This window comes from Xylocopa sonorina, chromosome 3 (genome assembly GCF_050948175.1).
Source record: "Xylocopa sonorina isolate GNS202 chromosome 3, iyXylSono1_principal, whole genome shotgun sequence".
NCBI classification, from domain to species: domain Eukaryota; kingdom Metazoa; phylum Arthropoda; class Insecta; order Hymenoptera; family Apidae; genus Xylocopa; species Xylocopa sonorina.
In genome coordinates, this window is record NC_135195.1 from 9,422,502 (window position 1) to 9,440,006 (window position 17,505).

Genomic DNA, 17,505 nt, shown 5'->3' on the forward strand with positions numbered 1-17,505 from the left:
TTCCATCCAGTTACGCGCGCGCGATCGTCCGAGCGGGAGAACGGACCTCGAGGAAAAGTTGAATCGGTCGTTTGGCGAGGAGGGGGTGCTAACCGCAAATCCTCTTGAAGGAAAATTTACGCGGGCTCGTTCGCGGCGGTATCAGCGTCTGGAACGGCCGGTGAATACACCCGGGCTGGCTCTGATTCGCGTTCACGCCGGCGTGAAACGCATTCGCGGCGAATGAGAATCCCTGTCCGGCGGTAGGAGGAAGCCGATGCACGCCCGAGGAATCCGAAAGCGGACGGATGGATACGATCCTGGCGAATCCCGAATCCTCCTCAATATTGCTCGAGCAGTCAATTTCCTCCCTATTAAGCCGCCGGCTTCTCTGCCAGCCGCCCTCTCCTTCGCTTCGACCCCTTTCCTTCGCTCGCCGTTCCACTCGCCCCCGCGCCTATCCTCTGATCCGCAACCCCTTTCTCCACCTTCACCCCCTCCTCTCGAATCTTATCCGGAGTCTTCCTGCCCGGTTTCCAGGCCGGATAGGTTATAGTGTTACGGCGCACGAGCACCGACTAATCAGCATTCCTGCTACCCAACTGCCTTCGACCCCACCGCCAACCCCCACGATTCACCCCCTACGATCCTCTCCTTCCGCTTGCTCTCTCAACCGACCCCCCTCAGACCATAGAAACTTCCACGGCGATCCGCGGCGTTGTCGGGCTACGTGCGGCAAATCCTTAGCAGAATCCCCGGATTCCGCGCGCTTTAAATCGCTTCCTCCGCCATCTCCCGCTTCTTACCGCGCTCTCGCTACCCGCTGCCTCCTCGAGTAGTCGCGCGCCTCCTTTTTCCGCGCCGCACCGACTCGAATCCTCGTTCGGTTCTTTTACCGGATCGATGGAAAAACTCTGGAACGCGTCGCGGAATTCGCTCGCGCGCGTCATCCGTTTCGCGCGAACGCTCGTCAAACGGGACCGTGTATTCCGCAGGAATCGTTCCGTCGATTTTATTTTTATCTATCGCTCGTAAAGCAGCGAATGCGTCGGCGATGAAATTTTTTAGGTAGCGCGATCTTTTATCGTTCCCGCCGCAACTCGTACTTTGCCAACGGTATCACCGTCCATCGATCTCTTCCCCAATTGCCATCGAGCAATTATTTGACTCACCCAGCAAGATTCTTATCCGCGGAACGTTTCTTACAACGTTCCAGGGCTTTCATCGTGGCGGGGGAACAATAATCACCCCCCCCTCGAACTTCACGCTCGTCCGTTACCTCGATATCGTATCTACGCACGAAAAGGAACGTTGTTACGTGTCTTATCGGAAATTCGTGCGACTTATCGGGACAGATTATCGCCAATTGGGTTTTTCAGTTGCCGCGGTAAATGGAAAATAAAGCGGGTTAATCCCTCCGCAATGGCGTAGGTACAACCCGATAAATGGCAAGATAAGTGAGCGAATCGTTGCGAAATCGAGCAACGATGTTGGAAGGTCCTCCTCTACGGGGCATGTGTACAAAAGCGTAGATGGACGAGACGCGTGTGAGTGGTCGAGGCGAATCGAAGATCGCGCGATGCCGCTGCTGACTTTGATAATCCCGTGGAGGGAACGGGCCGCCACGAATACAGGCTTTTCAGGCGTCAACGACGCGTGATATAGAAGAAGGTTAAGACGATCTCCTCGGATCTTTTAGCGGCACTATCTTCACGGCTGGTTGAGTCAGCAAGCGCAGCAGCAGCCGCGACACCGATGAAAACTGCTGAGAACAAGCCCCGCACCGCCGGCCGTGGATGCAGCTGCCGTAAGAAGGCTCGCGCGAAGATGAAGGGGTTCGTAATGACTTCCTCTTCGCCGGCGCTCACAAAAGAAGACCCTCCGCCGTTCGGGGCGCAAAAATTCCGGATTGAAATAACTCCGCTTTGCCGGCTTAACTCCTTCGTTCGCGGTGAATTGGCTCCGGGGCGAACGTGCTAGTAAACGCGCGATCATCTTTCTTCGAATGCTTTTTTTCAACCCGCGCTAATTCTTTCGCTTTCTTTTCGAGTAGACTTTCGTCAAGTTTACTTTTCGAATTATATAAATACCTAATTACTTTTCTTTAATCGTTTCTTTGAACGCGCACAAGTTTCCGTTAGAGCTAACTTTGCGATACAAGAGTTAACAATTTTTTGTTGAACTGCGTCTCGGTTTGTCAAGTGTCTACATTCGCAATCGAGAGCCAAACGGAATCAAATACCGGTTCCAAAATTCCCTCGTTCGCCTCACTCCGCTCGTTCAGGTCCACCTCCAACGAACTCACAAACGAGCCCTACCCGCGAACCCAGGTTTCTGAGCGAACTACGTTCAGCAGGTCGTGGCAAAGTTCGCCGTAATCATTAGCGAAATCCCCCGCCACAAATACGGAAATGATCCTGGGAACGCGAACGGACCAAGACGTCCGCGACGCCTTGAATGCCGCGCCGCGACAGCCCGGGGTCAGGATTATTATCACTGCTCGAAACGTTTCTTAGGGTGGTTCCAAAGGAAACGTTTCGCCCACCCCCGTCGCCGTATTCCTCGTCGCTACACCGTTCCGCTCTCCTCGCTCTATCGTCGTTTCGCACCGAGCGAATTTCATTTCGGTAGACGCGCGCGCGCGCGCCGCTATCTCTCTTCCTCTCTGTTTGTGTGTTTTGCGGGTGGCTCAGACAGTCGCTCGACGCGAGGTTATTATATCGTTAAACCATTTAATTATCTCGGCAAACTACTCCCCGGGAATATTCGGCCCGGCCTTAACGAGTGTACACGGTTCGCAAAGTGGTGCCTGTGCGCACCGTGTCCGTTCTCCATCCTCGTCTCTTCCGCTGGAACGCCTCGCTTTCCATCTTCTTCCCCTGCTCTACCCTGGTTTCCGTCTTCTTCCATTTCTTCGACGTTTCCTTCGCCACCCCAGCTCTGCGTAACCAACCCCTTTCCCCACCCCCGGCAGCCGTGATCTACCGAGCGTTAAAACGCTCGCTGCCGCGGCGCGGCTCTCTACAATTTGTCTGGCAGCTGAAACTCGACCGGCAACCTCCCTCCTCGTCGGCCCGGTTCGGGCCAACTAACGAGGAAACTACCCGGCGCTAGGGGTGTACGTTTATGGTTTCGTCGAAACTTTTCTCCTACCCCGTACCACGGTTTCTCGACGCCAGTGGTTCTTCGCGTTTTCACCCTCTCGCTGAGGTTTACTCGGCCAACACTTTCGATGTCGTGCACCACGTATCGCGCGATCTTTTAGGGGTTGCTCGTTGCACGCAGGATTTCGTGGTCCTGTGAAATGTACAGTATAGGGGGTGTTGTAAATTTTATTGGAAAGTAACGCGTCTGTGGTACACGTGGAATTCACAGCGTTTAGAAATACGTATTTTCGAAAAGGAAGGGTGGGATATTAACATTCTAGTGGGGGATGTTCTGAGAAGGGACACTGTGGATTTCAGGTTAAGAACCACTGCTCGAGACTTCTTCGTCTTGCTTACTAAGGTTGCACGAGTCCACGCCACTTGTTTCGTACTTTCGGATTTACCACGACTGCCGTCGAGAACGGCGGAAGAGGGAGAGAACATCGAGGGTTATTTAAACGCGACCCGGTGGAAGTTTGCCTCCGTGATTTGTATGCCCTGCCCGGTGGAAAGTTGTGTCCCTCGTAACGAATGCCGAACACAGGGGCACTCGTGCTCGGTATAAGCGAAGAAAATTAAATTACGATCGATGGCCGCCCGTTTTTTCTCCGCTTCTCTTATCCCTTTTCACCCCCGTTTCGCGCTGGCTCCGAGGGTGCAAAAGTACTCGCGGTCTTGAGTTGCGAAGTGTTTATTAAAAAATCGGGCGATCTTCTACTCCCGGGATTAGGCTGTCTTTTTTGGCACTGAACAATTTGCCAATGAAATTTGCTGAAGACGATTACCGCGATAAAAGCGATCGACGGAGGCGTGTTTCATCATTGTTCAATGCTATCATCCATTGTCCAATCTAATCGCGATACTTAAACGACGTGTTATCGACATGTTAGGATTAGATTTGTGGATCGGTAATTGGGTGTTATCACGAAATCTCTGTACACTCGTCAATTATCTATAATCATGTATTGAACACGAAAACTTATCTTCAGGATGAAATTAACAAAGTCGTACAAGTTGTTCGTAAATAACACTGGAAGGAGAATAGATTTCGCCGATCATAGATACCGATATCGAACGTTTTTTTCTAATTCTGTACCGTTCAGGATCATTTAATCCAGGAGAGATTAATCTCTCAGCTGACGAACGACAATAAAGAAACAAGTGATCCGTTCGTGGCACGAAGAATATTGTGTTGGAGGTGGTAAAAGTGATCTTTCTCGGTCCGTTACAGCAACAAAGGCCAGACCTGCCAAGGCTGCTGCAGCAGGTGCACGCCCAGCAGCTACCGCCAGGCACCGCGATGGGCCCGCATCCAGGTATACCTGGACTTCCTGGATTGGGCCCTGGCGCGGGACTTCCCGTTCCAACGTCAGCATCCGCGGCTCTCCTCGGATTAGGAATTCCACCGGGCGCGGCCGCCACCGCTGGTGGTACGGCTGCTCATCCGTTCTCGACGTTGACGAAACCGGACCTCCATCGGGGTCAGCCCGACGACTTGAAGCACAACGGAGGTAAGTCGCGCTATTGACCCTTTCAGCTAGCGAAATCCTAGCGAAATCTAGCCGACAGTTCCCAATACCGCCGATGGAGACCTCTTTGAGCCTTGACTTTTGTGTAACGCATTTCATTTCTACGTTTGTATTCTGTAATTACTTTACTTTAATTGGTTTTTTTTGTTGATATAACATTGAACACTGTAGTCGACAAATAATAGCATCAAGCATCAAGCTGTTGGTAAAAAGAAAACCATAATTTTTTTTCTTCTTTTTTTTTTCTCTCTCTTCCTCTCAATTCCTGCAATATCATGACAAATTATGTAAACGCCTCGAGGAGAAAGACTAAACGCGCTGCAGTCAATATTCTCATAGCCCGTGAAATATGTACGTAAGCGTATAATTGCTATGATTTATAGTTTACTCTTCGTTATAAAAACGCTGTGCAAAAAATCGTACAAGAATCGACAGTTGTACAGGTTTTTGCACCGTCATGCACCACACGTGATGGGTGTATTATTAATTAATCATACGCCTCGCTAAGATCCGTGAAATCGCAATTACCTTTTCCTCACGTTTTATGGCGGACAAAGACAGAATCGCGTTACAAAAAGCTACATTATAAGGCATTATGTGCAATTCCAGTTATGCACAATACACGGGTGTATATATATATATTTATTTCACAGTACGTTTACCAAACGGTTACATAGCAATCGAAACTCCTTTTATTGCTAATTGTATAAGTAGTTCGTTCAACAAAATCTGAGTAACCGTTTAACATAGATTCAACGTACAGATAGAACTCCGTTACTCCAAATCAGAACTATAAACTGTGAAACTACCCTATTAACTCTTCGTCTGGTCAACCGGATATCCAGACATCCGAGCACTTTCTCTAAAAAAAAGGAAGGAATAATCAATTGCTCGCGGAACACGATCAGTTTGCACGCGAAAGCATATTTCTCGCCTTCGAGTCACTTCGGAGATATTCCAATTTAAGAATCCCACCGCTTAAGCGCTACCAGGAAATAACGATACCAATCGATAGCAAATATCGGTGAAGACAATAAGACGGGAGTACACGCTATATATACACAGTGGCACCTGTTCAAATATCCATCGCAGAAAACTCTCGACGGGAAGGTGTCCCGATACCGAGCCGCCAGCCTGGTTGCTGACCAAACGGATTCGATTTACAAAAGCCGCTGACCTCGTGTCTCGCGGCGTTTTCGCGCCATCAGCATCTTGTCGTCCGCGTGTACACACATTTCGCGTATCGACGCCAGCGGTGGCGGTTTGATTCGTGGAAATATCAGTCATCCTGCGACGCCTTCGTCGCACCGTCGTATGGGAAGCCGGGGGGCGTTCGCAACCGGATCTTCGCGAGACGATTCTCGCGTTGGTGGCCGCCGCGCCACTTTGCATTCCGTTCGATTCCTCGCGAGCAAACAGAACCGTCCGTTCAGCAGCCCGGCTACGAGGAAGTTAAACAACGAGAACGCGGCATAAGCGCTTTTAGAACGGCTACTTCCTTTTCGCTTCTGCGTTAACGGAGCCAGGAGCCGGATTCGAGCGGTCGGTCCGACAAAATTGAGAACGATGCGAAACACTTCGATCGATCGGCAATTTGCGGCGGTCCGCCACGCTCGGTTCAAACAGATTTCGTCGCGTTTCCTATTAGACGGAGTGGATGGAAAATTTGACGGAACAGAGGCGGAGGTCCGTTCGTTTATCGTTCCAATTACTCGTGTTTGTCCCAAGGGGTGGAAAAGATGAAAGATGATTCAAATGTCCGCGGACCAGCCAGATTTACTTTGTGAATCATCGGTCGACGCGTTTGTGGATCGAAGAACCTGGAGCTATTTATAAATCGTCGAATTCCAAAACTCGAAGCCGTATATTTGAATCCGCAATTTTGAAGTTGTTCGTACGTATGTGGTAGTAGTCGGTTGACTGATTCTCCAGCGTTCGGTCGATAACTTCTCCGTGGCGGTTATTTTCCGAGGTATTATTCATCGGCGTGCTCACTTCCTGGCGCGGAGTGTAAATTCATACGAAGTCTGACTGGCTCGGTAAGCAAAGATCGCGGTTGTTTAACATACATACATATTTAACTACCACAGCCCCGCAGGAAGACGATGTTTTATGTCAACAGTATATAATTCGCGGAGTTGTTAAATCAATTTATTTACCGTGGTAAAAATCCATCGTTGAAACGTACATTAATACAATATAACTCCGTGTGTGTATGCTTTCCTGGCCGATAGTCAAACACGATGCGCATATATGAACCGTAGTGATTTACCAATCTTAAGGAAGGTAGATCAAACACGACTGCGCTTCAAAAACTGGTCGAACGCGAGCTCGATCCGATCGATGAACCGCGAGCGCATCGAGCACCTTGGTTGAAAAATTGAGTCTGCCGATGTACCACCATCGTAAATAAAGTGACCGCGTAATAACATTATTCGAAGCGAACATTGCGTCAAAGAAACTAATAACGCAGATCCCGGTGAGGGGAGATCAGAGTTCGTTCAACCGTTCCGTCGAAAGAGGCAAGTATCAAGAAAATTGATAGTAACGCGATATAGGGGTGAACAGGGAGCGAATAAGGGAGCGAAGTGTACAGTGGTGGCGCAAATGGAGAGAGAGGGAGAGGGATAGACGCGCATAGCGTGTGACAGAGGGATATTTCAAGCGGGCCGCGATACAACGGTGACGCAAACGATCGTGCTTAAGCCTGAAACTCGCAGAACCCTCGATCTTGACCTCGAAGATCCACTTGTGCAGCGGCGCGTCCTCGTCCCTCTCCTCGTGACGACACACGAGTGCAAGAACGTTCGCACTTAGGCTCCATGTAGCGCTGACAAAGTCGCGAGGGCTTCAAGTGACTCTCCTATCTCGCACACACGCCTCCCCTATTCGTGTACGTACGCGGGTACATACGCGGCGAAGCCTGGTCCTGGTCCCATCCTCCCAGCCCCTCGCTTTTCGTTCAACATCCGCCTCTCTTTCTCCACGCGAAACGCGTCTCCTCTTGCTCGCGCACCGTGCATGGTCGTCTCTCAGGAGAGCACTCAGAATCTCCTCTTGACACGAGAGTACTTCCGACTCTTCCCCCCGTCTCTTCGTCCCATCCGCCTCTAGGTGGCTCTTCTGAAACCCTCGCGCCCCTCGCCTACCGTTCCTCTCGTCCTCTTCTCGCCCCTAAAGCGAACGTGTCCTTTCGTCCTCTTCTACCCCTCATCCGTCTTACTCTCGTTCTCTTCCCTCCCTCTTTTTCTCGTTCTAGCGCGTTCGCGCAAGAACTCGCCGCCGTACGTACGAGTAGCCGCCCCATCTCGAGCTCCACTCTCGCCTAACTATGTTACCGCGGGCAGAGTATAACCTCCGGCCAGTTGTTCCACGTTGTTTCGCGTTTTCCAAGCGTTGCAACGAAACACCGGCAGATCTTCGAATACCCACCCCGTGTCTCGCCCTTAAGCGATTTCAACCTCCGCGCACGCGCGCCTGGATTAAATTTTGTAACTGTCCGGTTAATCCGTGGTTGTTATCATGCGCGGCGAAACGAATCAAAGTGGCGAGTCGGATGGCAACTTTCGATTCTTCGCCGGCAGGCTTTGGAAATTGGACCGATCGACCATGAGCATCGTCGCAACGTGCAACGTAACGACGTTCTTCGTTTAATTTCCGGACTCGTTTCAAGCTCGAACGGCTGAACTCTTTTTTTTCCCAGGGCACGTTTTTGCCTTGCACGTTCCATGTTGGACGGAAATGGCGCAGACTTAACTCTTTGAGACCCAAATTGAAGAATAATGTGCTTTTTACGAAGGCAGATGTTTTCTGTTTAAATTTCGTTTATGATAATCAATTTAATGCCAAAGAAGTATGCAAGAAGATTTTTAAAAAGTCCGTTTGCTTTTGGGGGTCACCGTGAAGACTCGACGATGAAATTATTGGAACCCAAAAAATGAATGGTACAAAGTTACCAAGAAAACCGGAATACATTAATCTGATAGTATTAACAAAAATGTAAGACCGTCGGGACGCGAGGGAAACTCGTCTCGCAAATCATTTGGACGCGACGCGATCGTAGGAAACAACGTTGCTGGCGAGAAGGAAGTTCACTCGCACACGTCCCCATCACCGTGTATCCCTGTTTCCAGCGTCGTCGCGAGACCATTCTTTCGCTCGGCACTACTCTCTCCGACGGGGGTGGAAACTGCAGTCAGCCGCACACAGTTCGCGAACAACCGCGACATCTGAAATCACTGTCTCGGTTCGCGACGCGCCTTTTCTCGTGCCCTCCCCTCGCGGGTAGAAACGACGGGAATCTCGTCGACACCCTTTTGAAACGGGAAGCATCGGAGAGGCAAGGAACCGTAATGGGCCACTATTTCTGTCGCGGCGACTGAAACTTCTTCCCTCCTTTCCGGAACATTGCCCCCAGCGAATTGTTTCCAGCAGGGCCGTTATCGTTTCGCCCACCCACCGCCGCCCCTCTTCATCCAACTCCGGGCTGTTCCTTCTTCCGTCGTCCCCGTTTTCACCCTGCTCTCGCCCGGATCCTCTCGTCGAACCCGGCTCTCCACGACGGACATAATATCACCGCCTTTTCCACCACTCATCCGATTCTTTCTGCCCGCTCGTTCTCGAGACGATTTACCAGGGACTGGGAGGCGAGGTAAGCCGAGGCAAGACTCTTTTACAGACGATTAGAAACCGGTATCGCTTGCATTACCATTTCATCGTGGATATTTGCGCGGAGTAATGGTCCCCCGGGAGATCGTGAACCCCTCGAGCCGTGTACGGTTCTCCCGTAATTCTCCCGGATATTGTCCTCCTTTCCACGGCCCCGCTTCTACCCTTCTCCTCTTCCTTCGGTCTCCCTCGTCCGTGGTACTCTCTTACAGCTCGTATCGACTCTTCGTCGCGTTCCCATCGAGAACGACGGGCGGGCGGGGCGAGTTTGCTTTCTCAGCGGGATCGGGTTTGTTAAACCGAGCGCGACTTATTTTCCCCGGGATATCGGTGCTTTGTATTCCGGAAACGTTCAGAGGACGGGTGGGTATATCCCGGTCGAACGGCGATAAATTACTTAAACGTAATCACCGCGTAATTCGCGGTGACAATTCGCCGGAACGGGTCGAATCTCTGTGCAAATTGAATTCCACGGGACCGGTTCGTCTACACCGATCCCTCCGCGGATTCTTCCATCCGCTGTACGTTATTTACCGTTACTGGCGATCTTCGCCTTGCCGCCATTCGTGCAGCGGGACCCGTGCGGGCCCGCGGCAGTATTTTTATCCGAACCATACACAGTCTTTAAATACTTTCTTTCAGAGTCACACCCGTGTATAAACCCTTTATCCTAGCTCACTCTCCAGTGTAACAGCTCCTTCACATTTTGCCGCTGATATTTCCAGCTCTCATCTTAATGATCCACCACGAGAGAACGTCCCCGCGAAGATGCACGTGCTGTCACGCGGCAAACGAGCTCTTTACGTTTTAGTAGGAAATTATGCGCGCCCTTCCGCGTCCGTTTACGAGCCGCGGCAGGAAGTTCAGCGGGAAGGGGATCCGAGAAAGAGCTGAAACTGTTCTCCAGCTGGCCGACGAGCAACTTGGGGAAGCCAACGCCAAGTGGGAGAGAGGGAGCGTTTAGCAAGCTTCGCGGAGCAGACCAGCAACGTCAGAACTTTCCGTCTTTGTTCACCTCGAAAAGCCCGGAAAAACCAGTTGGACGTGGTCCACCGTTGAAAATTCACGACTCTCCTTCGCCGTTCGCGGTCTGCCACCCCCCTGACAACTCGTTAATGGCCCCAAGGGTGGATCCTCTCTCGCCCGTACGCGACGGCCTCTCCTTAATTTGGCCGGCCATAAAACACACGGGCCGCGGAGTCACCGTTCGCGCGGATACGTTTTATCGGTGTGCCACGGCAGCCTCTCACAGGAATTACTTTATTTGTACAACCGCCGCGGCGGCTGCGCTCGCGCCGGAAGCTTTACGACGTCGAGTTTTTCCCGTCCGGCCGTTCGCGGAGTGACTTATGTATATACGTGTATGTATCCAGGCCGGATTTCTTGTCGCGCCGGGGATACCACCGCGGCCGTTTAACGCTCCCGGCGTATAGAACGTTAATTCGTTCTTTGACCGCGCGGCCACCGTGTTTTGCGCGCCTCGCCGTTGCTTTCGCCGTTCCCGTTGTAAATTGCCGAGCTTTTACCGCCACTTTGCCGTGTTTTCGGCGGCTCTCTACTTTCGGGCATAAATTCTCCACGCTGGGGCAAGAACGAGCTGATGCGCAATTCGCCTTTTTTACTCCAAACTATATTCCCGCTTGATGAGATTCGCGAAATCGCCTCTCCTTCGTTCCACGATGCAACCGCGTGCAATCGCGCGCGCGTCCGTGCATGTACGTTGTATGTTAAACCATCGAGATTCCTCCGCTTCGATCAAAAAGCTTTCGAGGCGTACGGGCACGTTTCACCTCTTGTAAATTGTTCGCCGGCAATTCGACTCGACTCGTTTGTTTTCGATCGATAAATTAAGCAAGTTAAGACAAGGTGTTTTAATTTTCTTGTTGGGAACGTTGCTTTAATTGCGTGACACCTTCTTAACGAGCCTTCGACGCTTAAATCAGAAGCCGTACCCGAGGATCGATGGGTTTCTTCGGCTCGATTAGAAGTGTCGGGTTGATAAATAGCGATTTTGCTTTTTCATACCGTGGCGAGCGACGACGCGTAAAATAAATACAGCCGGCGATATTAATTTGGCAGGTAGAAAGCCGGTTGCAACAACGCCGTCCGTGGGAACGCAAAAAGAAGAGATACGTGACGTAAGAGCTCGCGATGCCTAATGGCGGAGTCACGGAAAAAACTCGCGCCTTACGCGCTCAGACAGCCGAGAGATCGGGTTGAACGATTGGATGTTCCGATAGAGGAACTTGGCAAAACAGGAATTGATGGTTGCAACTTTCTTACGCGAGCGTAAAAACCGTTACAGTTATGTTCGTTGAAATTTAGCTGAACAGTGCAACCCGCTCGCATGATGCAACGCCAATTACTACGTTACTCGAACGATTAAAAATTGATAATGATGCCAGGAAGTACTGGTTAGACGCGAGTTAATTAAACTTCTGCTAGAATATCCTCCAGGTTGTAGCTACATTGCTCTCGACGGCCAATGCTGACGGTACGAGCGATAAACATCTTTGTACGGATTTTTTTTCGTCCTTGTTCCCTTTAACATCTGCGCAACGCGTTTAAATACAATAAAAACGCGAGGATTTCTAAAAAAATTAATCGTTACGTATACTACAATTCTCTTGCTGTTACTCCTGCGCCATTACGTGGCGAACGAGCGGGTTACTCCATCGCGAAGAAAGTTCACGGCAGGACTGACATACTCGAGGGGCCGTGGCAAGTTCGCGTGCAACGGTCCTTAAATACGCGAGATAAGTGACAACAGCCGAAGGAAGGTATCGTCAGGATATTTCCTGCGAGACAAAGTGTATCTGCGAAAAGTATAAAGACGGTCGAGGAGCGGAGGAAGTCGAAGTTGGGGGAAATCGAGCGAGGGCAAACTACGGCAGCAGGGTTCTCGAGGACAAAGCTCCTCGTTCAGGATCTCCTTCGACCTGCTCTCCTCTCTTTCTCGCTCGCCCTCGCCTCTTTCTTTCATTCACCGTCCCTTCTCGGAAATCCTCGAGGAAAGAAGAAGTTCCAGGCTCCTCTCGCCAGTCCTGCCCGCTTTTTTCTTTTCATCCTTCCGCTCCCGGCAGCGAAGAAGATTCTCCCGGCATACCGCTGACTCCGTTCGAGTTAGTTCCGCAATAATCATGAAAAACATTGTGAAGGTTCAATTTCCCGGGAAATACGGTGTCTTCCGCGGGAAGGCAGGGATGTTTGGAGTGCCCCGAGGAAAGAAAAAAAAATTTATAGAGAGCGTGCAGCCTCGAGGAAGGCCCCCGAGTCGGGTAATTAATTTTTTAGGTCGTTCGAGTACGCGTATTAGAAGCGAGACCAAAGGCTGGTTACTGACACGGGATCAGTGTTAGTTTTAATTGGCTGTCACCTTGTTCTTCTGTTAAATATTGGCGTAACTCTGACGTTGTTTCGAACTGTGAAGGGTACAAGACTGTCGCAAATATGATATCTGTGTAAACGAGTTGCACAGTTTGGGAACGGGTTGGAGTGGGTGGCTGGTTGCTCGACACGTTCTTGATTAAATGCTTCGTGACGCTGTTCACTGCGTTTAATATGGATCCCTGTCACAGTTTGCTCTCGAGAGGATTGTCGCGATACGCTGTGCTTCAGCTGCGATGTCTTTGTCTTCGATAATCATTCGTAACTCCGTCTGGCGTTAAGGACGAATCTACTATAAAATTCTAATTCCAATTCCTTCAACTCCACGCGTTTATCTTGCCAAGATACGAAAGCAAGAGGGAAAAAGTTGCGACGAATCTAACAGGATTGTTTCATCTGTTGCAGGTCTTAATCCGGCTGAAGAGAGGCATGTGAGTATCAAACAATTTAGCCGATAGAGAACGGGGCAATCGCGGTCCCGCTAATAGGCAATCGATAACAGTCTATTAACAACGAATACGGTTATTCCGCACGGCGTTCCCGCGTAAATGGCAATATCGTTGCACGCGACGATTGCGAATCCTCTTCGATTTCGCCGCGGGCGCGACGCGCTTCAACGCGGACCGAAACGACGATCGTTACGAGATGGCGACGACGAACGCCTACTCGCGATAGATTCACCTTCGGAGATGCAACTTCGACTTATTGTTCGTCCGTTTCGATTTCCGTTTCGTCGACGCCATTCTGCCCGCGAGATCGAATTAAATCGCGTGCGCCGTGTATGTGCGCGATTAAAATTAAGATCGTTTATTTCTAAGCAGAGAACGCATCTCTTGTCAACCTGTGGAAACTTATTGTGAACAAATACGTAATTAAAGACAATTGTTTATTAGATTCGACACTCTTGTTTTAATGGTACGTCGCTACGACACCAGCTACCGTACGATCGAATAAAGCCCCGAAAAATCTCGGCGATAACTTCGCCCGAAATTTAACCGTACTTGCTTTTACACTAACAAATACGATCTCTAATTCACGAGCAATTTATCCAGTATACCGCAACACACAACTCACGCGGAATACAAGCCAAACAAACTGGCTCTATCTCCGCCGAGCGGCGTCGTTCTCCCCGGCGGTTCGTTAAAACAAACGAATTTATGAATTTATTTTCACGGGAGAATTCGAGTCCCGGGGGATCGGCAAATTAAACAGATTCGGAATTACAATCTGTAAATGGACGGCGATCGATCGAATCTCGAGGGGCGGCGCGTTGTAGCGCGCGGGGGGAAACGGATACTCGTAAAGTCCGCTCGCATCAAGGGTTTTACGAGTCGCGTGGCGACTTTTGGGGAAGTACTCGAGGCTCGAGGAAAGGTTTTACTACACCGTGTCCGCCATTCGAAGTGTTCTTCCTCTTGCGACAGAAACCGGAGCGACACGTGCGAGTGGCTCGTATTGTCAGCGATCAGCACGTGTAAATACGACGAAACGTAGCGGAGAGTCAGACGAGAACGTCGTTTCTCGTTGCGTCTCTGGACACACGAGAATAGCGTGGAACAACGCTGTTGCGTCGGTGGATGGAATTCGTGCGGCGAGCGGAAGTAGCGGGTACCAACGGCGGAGGAATGGCGGCCGGTACCGCGTCGAATTTCATCCCGTGAAAGAAATTAGAGCGGGCGCTGCTCGTGTGTGGCTGGCTCGGGGAGCACGCAGCCCAAAAGGAAATATCGCGAGAGCAAATAAAATCGGCTGACTACGAAACGAAAGAAGAAACCGGACTACGCGAACGGAGGAAGAATGATTGGAGAACGCGGGAGGCAGCGGTGGCGAAGAGGGTTCGAGGGGCTCGAAATGGAGGAAAAAGGGAAAGAGCGCGGCGAAGAAGAAAGAGATGGCCGCGGATCAGTCTGTGGAAGAGGAGGAAACCTGAAATGGACGTAAAAGCCCGAACACCGGAACACAGGGCCGTAAAAAGCTCGTCGTCAAATGCACCCCCGTTCTTCTCTGCCGTCATTCTCTCTCTCCCTTCGCCCCGTTCTTTCTCCTCTTCGTCTCTCGCTTTTCGTCACTTTTTTCCTCTCTTTTTCTCTTCGACGCGCGCCCTTTACCCCACCTTTGATAGCATAAAGCGGCTGCTGGGCGCGGCGCGCGTTTATTAAAAGCGCTCCAGGCTGGCAAAAAAGACGAGGAAGAAAGAGGGAGCTTGTTCCAGCGTTCCCGCTTCCGATCTACTCGAATGACCTGCAGGATCGTTTCGCGATCGATCGACGGCAAGAAGTTCACCATGCTGGGATAAATCGATTCCGGGCAACTAACGGTGGCTCTGTGTCCGGATCGACGGGGTTCGCGACGACGGTCCCGGGTGAAGGGGTTGAGGATGGCTGGCCGATTCGCCCCGCATCGACGATCTTTTGACAGGCACTACGTCAAGGGAAAAAAAGGACGGGAAGGGAAAAGGGATTTCAGAACAATTTTTGTCTACGTAGACGTGTACAGGAGCGACGTAATTTTATATTTTTTCTTTCCAATGGCAAACTACATATAACTCCAACGATACGAGTATGGATTGATTCAACGTAGTTATTCGTTAATTAGCGCATTAATCCGCTCGAGACGTCCAGAGGATTACAATTCAACCGGCTGATCCTATTACCAGTGAATGGATTAAGTAGATCGCGTCGTTCGTTGAACGATGGTCTTTTGATTCGCGGAAAAAATTGTAATAGAATTGAATTATCCGTACGCCAAGTGTCATGCTCGAAACTTCCTACTGCTCGACATCAGTTCTTTCCGTCCTGCAATTTTTTACATTTTTTTTTTAATATCAATTCCAACCGTGTCCGGGAGTACGTAGTCGCGATGTCAAATTTTTGCGCAGACACGCGACGCTCTCCCTCGTTTTATGTATTATTCGGCCGGCCAGTGATTTCCAGCGTAATTATCTTTTCGCCGTGGCTCTTTTCCACGGCCGTCATTACTGGCCGTGTTTTAACAGCGTACACACACCCAGCATAACTTGCGCAATTTGCCGTCGGTGCCCGTGGCCCGCGGCCGGGCCGATAATTAGCGTCCGTTTAATATGCACAATTATTACGGATTGATAATCGGGGGCTGCGCATCCATTACACCGGCATTGAGATAGATGGTAATAGGTTTCCATCGGTATTAGCCCTCTCTCTCTCTCTCTCTCTTTCGCTCTCTCGATTCAACTACCCTCGCGTATCTCGCTTGTTTCCACAGTGAGCTCTCTCCTCGTTACACCGCGGGGCGCGTTCCCGCTCGCGCGTAATCTCGCCGCGCTTTCATAATGTGTACGGACCGGCTAGCGATGGGACTAATTCGATTATCGTTCGGAAATGTTCCAATCGGCAGCCGGGTAATCCTGCCTGGATCCCGGCGAAGGGAAACATTTGGGGTTGAAAAACGATCGTTTTGAAAGGGGTGGATTAGGTCCGGTTTGTTTAAATTGCGTTGGCTGGTCTGTTTGCGTTAGTACAAGCGGACGAAGCGTGCAGGTTTCGCTGTGTGGCTTTTAAAATCGATTTATCGTGCACCGTGCTGTTTGCTATTTTATTCTATTGTCGTTAAAAACGTTTTTTAGTGTTATTGTTGATATCTACGCAGAGGCCACGAGCAGAAAATATTGAGGGGGTTGAAAAGTATTTAGTAGTATAGAGGAAAGTAATTAAAATGTACTAGTAGGTGAATCGTATACAAAACCTCGGTGAAATATCACTCGTTACTCGTTTCAATCGCATTCATTACCATATACATTTGAAAGCTAGCGTTCATTTAGCAAGAATACTTAATACATTCTATAAACAATGTACAACGCTCGCGAGAGTATTATTCCCATCGCTACCTCATCCCCATCTCTCTCCATCCCTTTCATCATCACCGTTCACACGACTCTATCCCTCTCGTCACCCTCTGTCTCACTCGCCCACTTCATCCTGGTAATCCTCTTTCGCTACCTGTCTCTATCCCTTCCGCAGCCAACTCAACCCCTTTCTCGTTCCCCGTTCACGCTCTCCCTTCCATCGAACTTGTATTTATCTCCGTTGCACACCCCACGCCAGCCTTACGGGATCCCGTACCAGTACCACCACCGCCACCAGCGGCAGCCCGAGGGCTATGAAATTGAAATATGAATGCTAATGGGGTGGTTGGCTCGTGTCGCCTCGTATAATGTTACTGATTGCTAGTACGTCGGTCCTTTTACCCTTCTCTCCACCCTCTGCACGACCGTCCACCACCGTTCCACTGTTGCTCCGTTGCTTCTGATGCTCGGAGAACAGATACCACGCGCCGCGTGTTCTACACGTCTTGCTCGTTGGCGCGTTGCATAATTGCACCCCTAAATAGTGGTAGTTTTCGATCTGATCCGTCGCGGTTTCGAACTATGCAAACGTGCACACGCGCAGATCGGTTAACTCGTTCGTTCAGCGTCCGTCGAAGAGAGCAAAATGGAATTTCGTTTACGAAGAAACGTATGAACGCGAACGAAGTATCGAACATTCTGAGAGTTACGTAGAAAAACAAAGTCGGAGGCGGACAGCGACGGTGGTTCGGTTTTCCGCGCTTCAGCTGACTGACAGGAGGGAAGCCGAGTGCGCCACCCACGTACGGCACGCATAGAAATTTATATTTGTTTGTTTATCCACGCTGGATCCTCTTCGCGCGGGTAAACGTTTGCTCCCGAGCGTGGGACGCGAGGATGGATTACGAGCAACGCGGGGCGCAATTTAAAATTAACCCCGGGGAGACGGGAGCTGCAAGTTGCTCTCCGCGGAACC

The 17,505-nt window shown here is 50.5% G+C and overlaps 1 protein-coding gene across 5 annotated transcripts in view; it reads left to right on the forward strand.

The window, feature by feature from the left end:
* The window catches only part of LOC143422389 (protein groucho), a 113,366-nt gene that overhangs the window by 75,857 nt on the left and 20,004 nt on the right, over positions 1–17,505 (forward strand). For all 5 annotated transcript variants that reach the window (XM_076892978.1, XM_076892979.1, XM_076892981.1 and 2 more), the window contains 2 exons: positions 4,357–4,636; positions 13,115–13,140. In XM_076892978.1, coding sequence (XP_076749093.1) covers positions 4,357–4,636; positions 13,115–13,140 — 306 coding nt within the window. The remainder of the gene's footprint in view (positions 1–4,356; positions 4,637–13,114; positions 13,141–17,505) is intronic.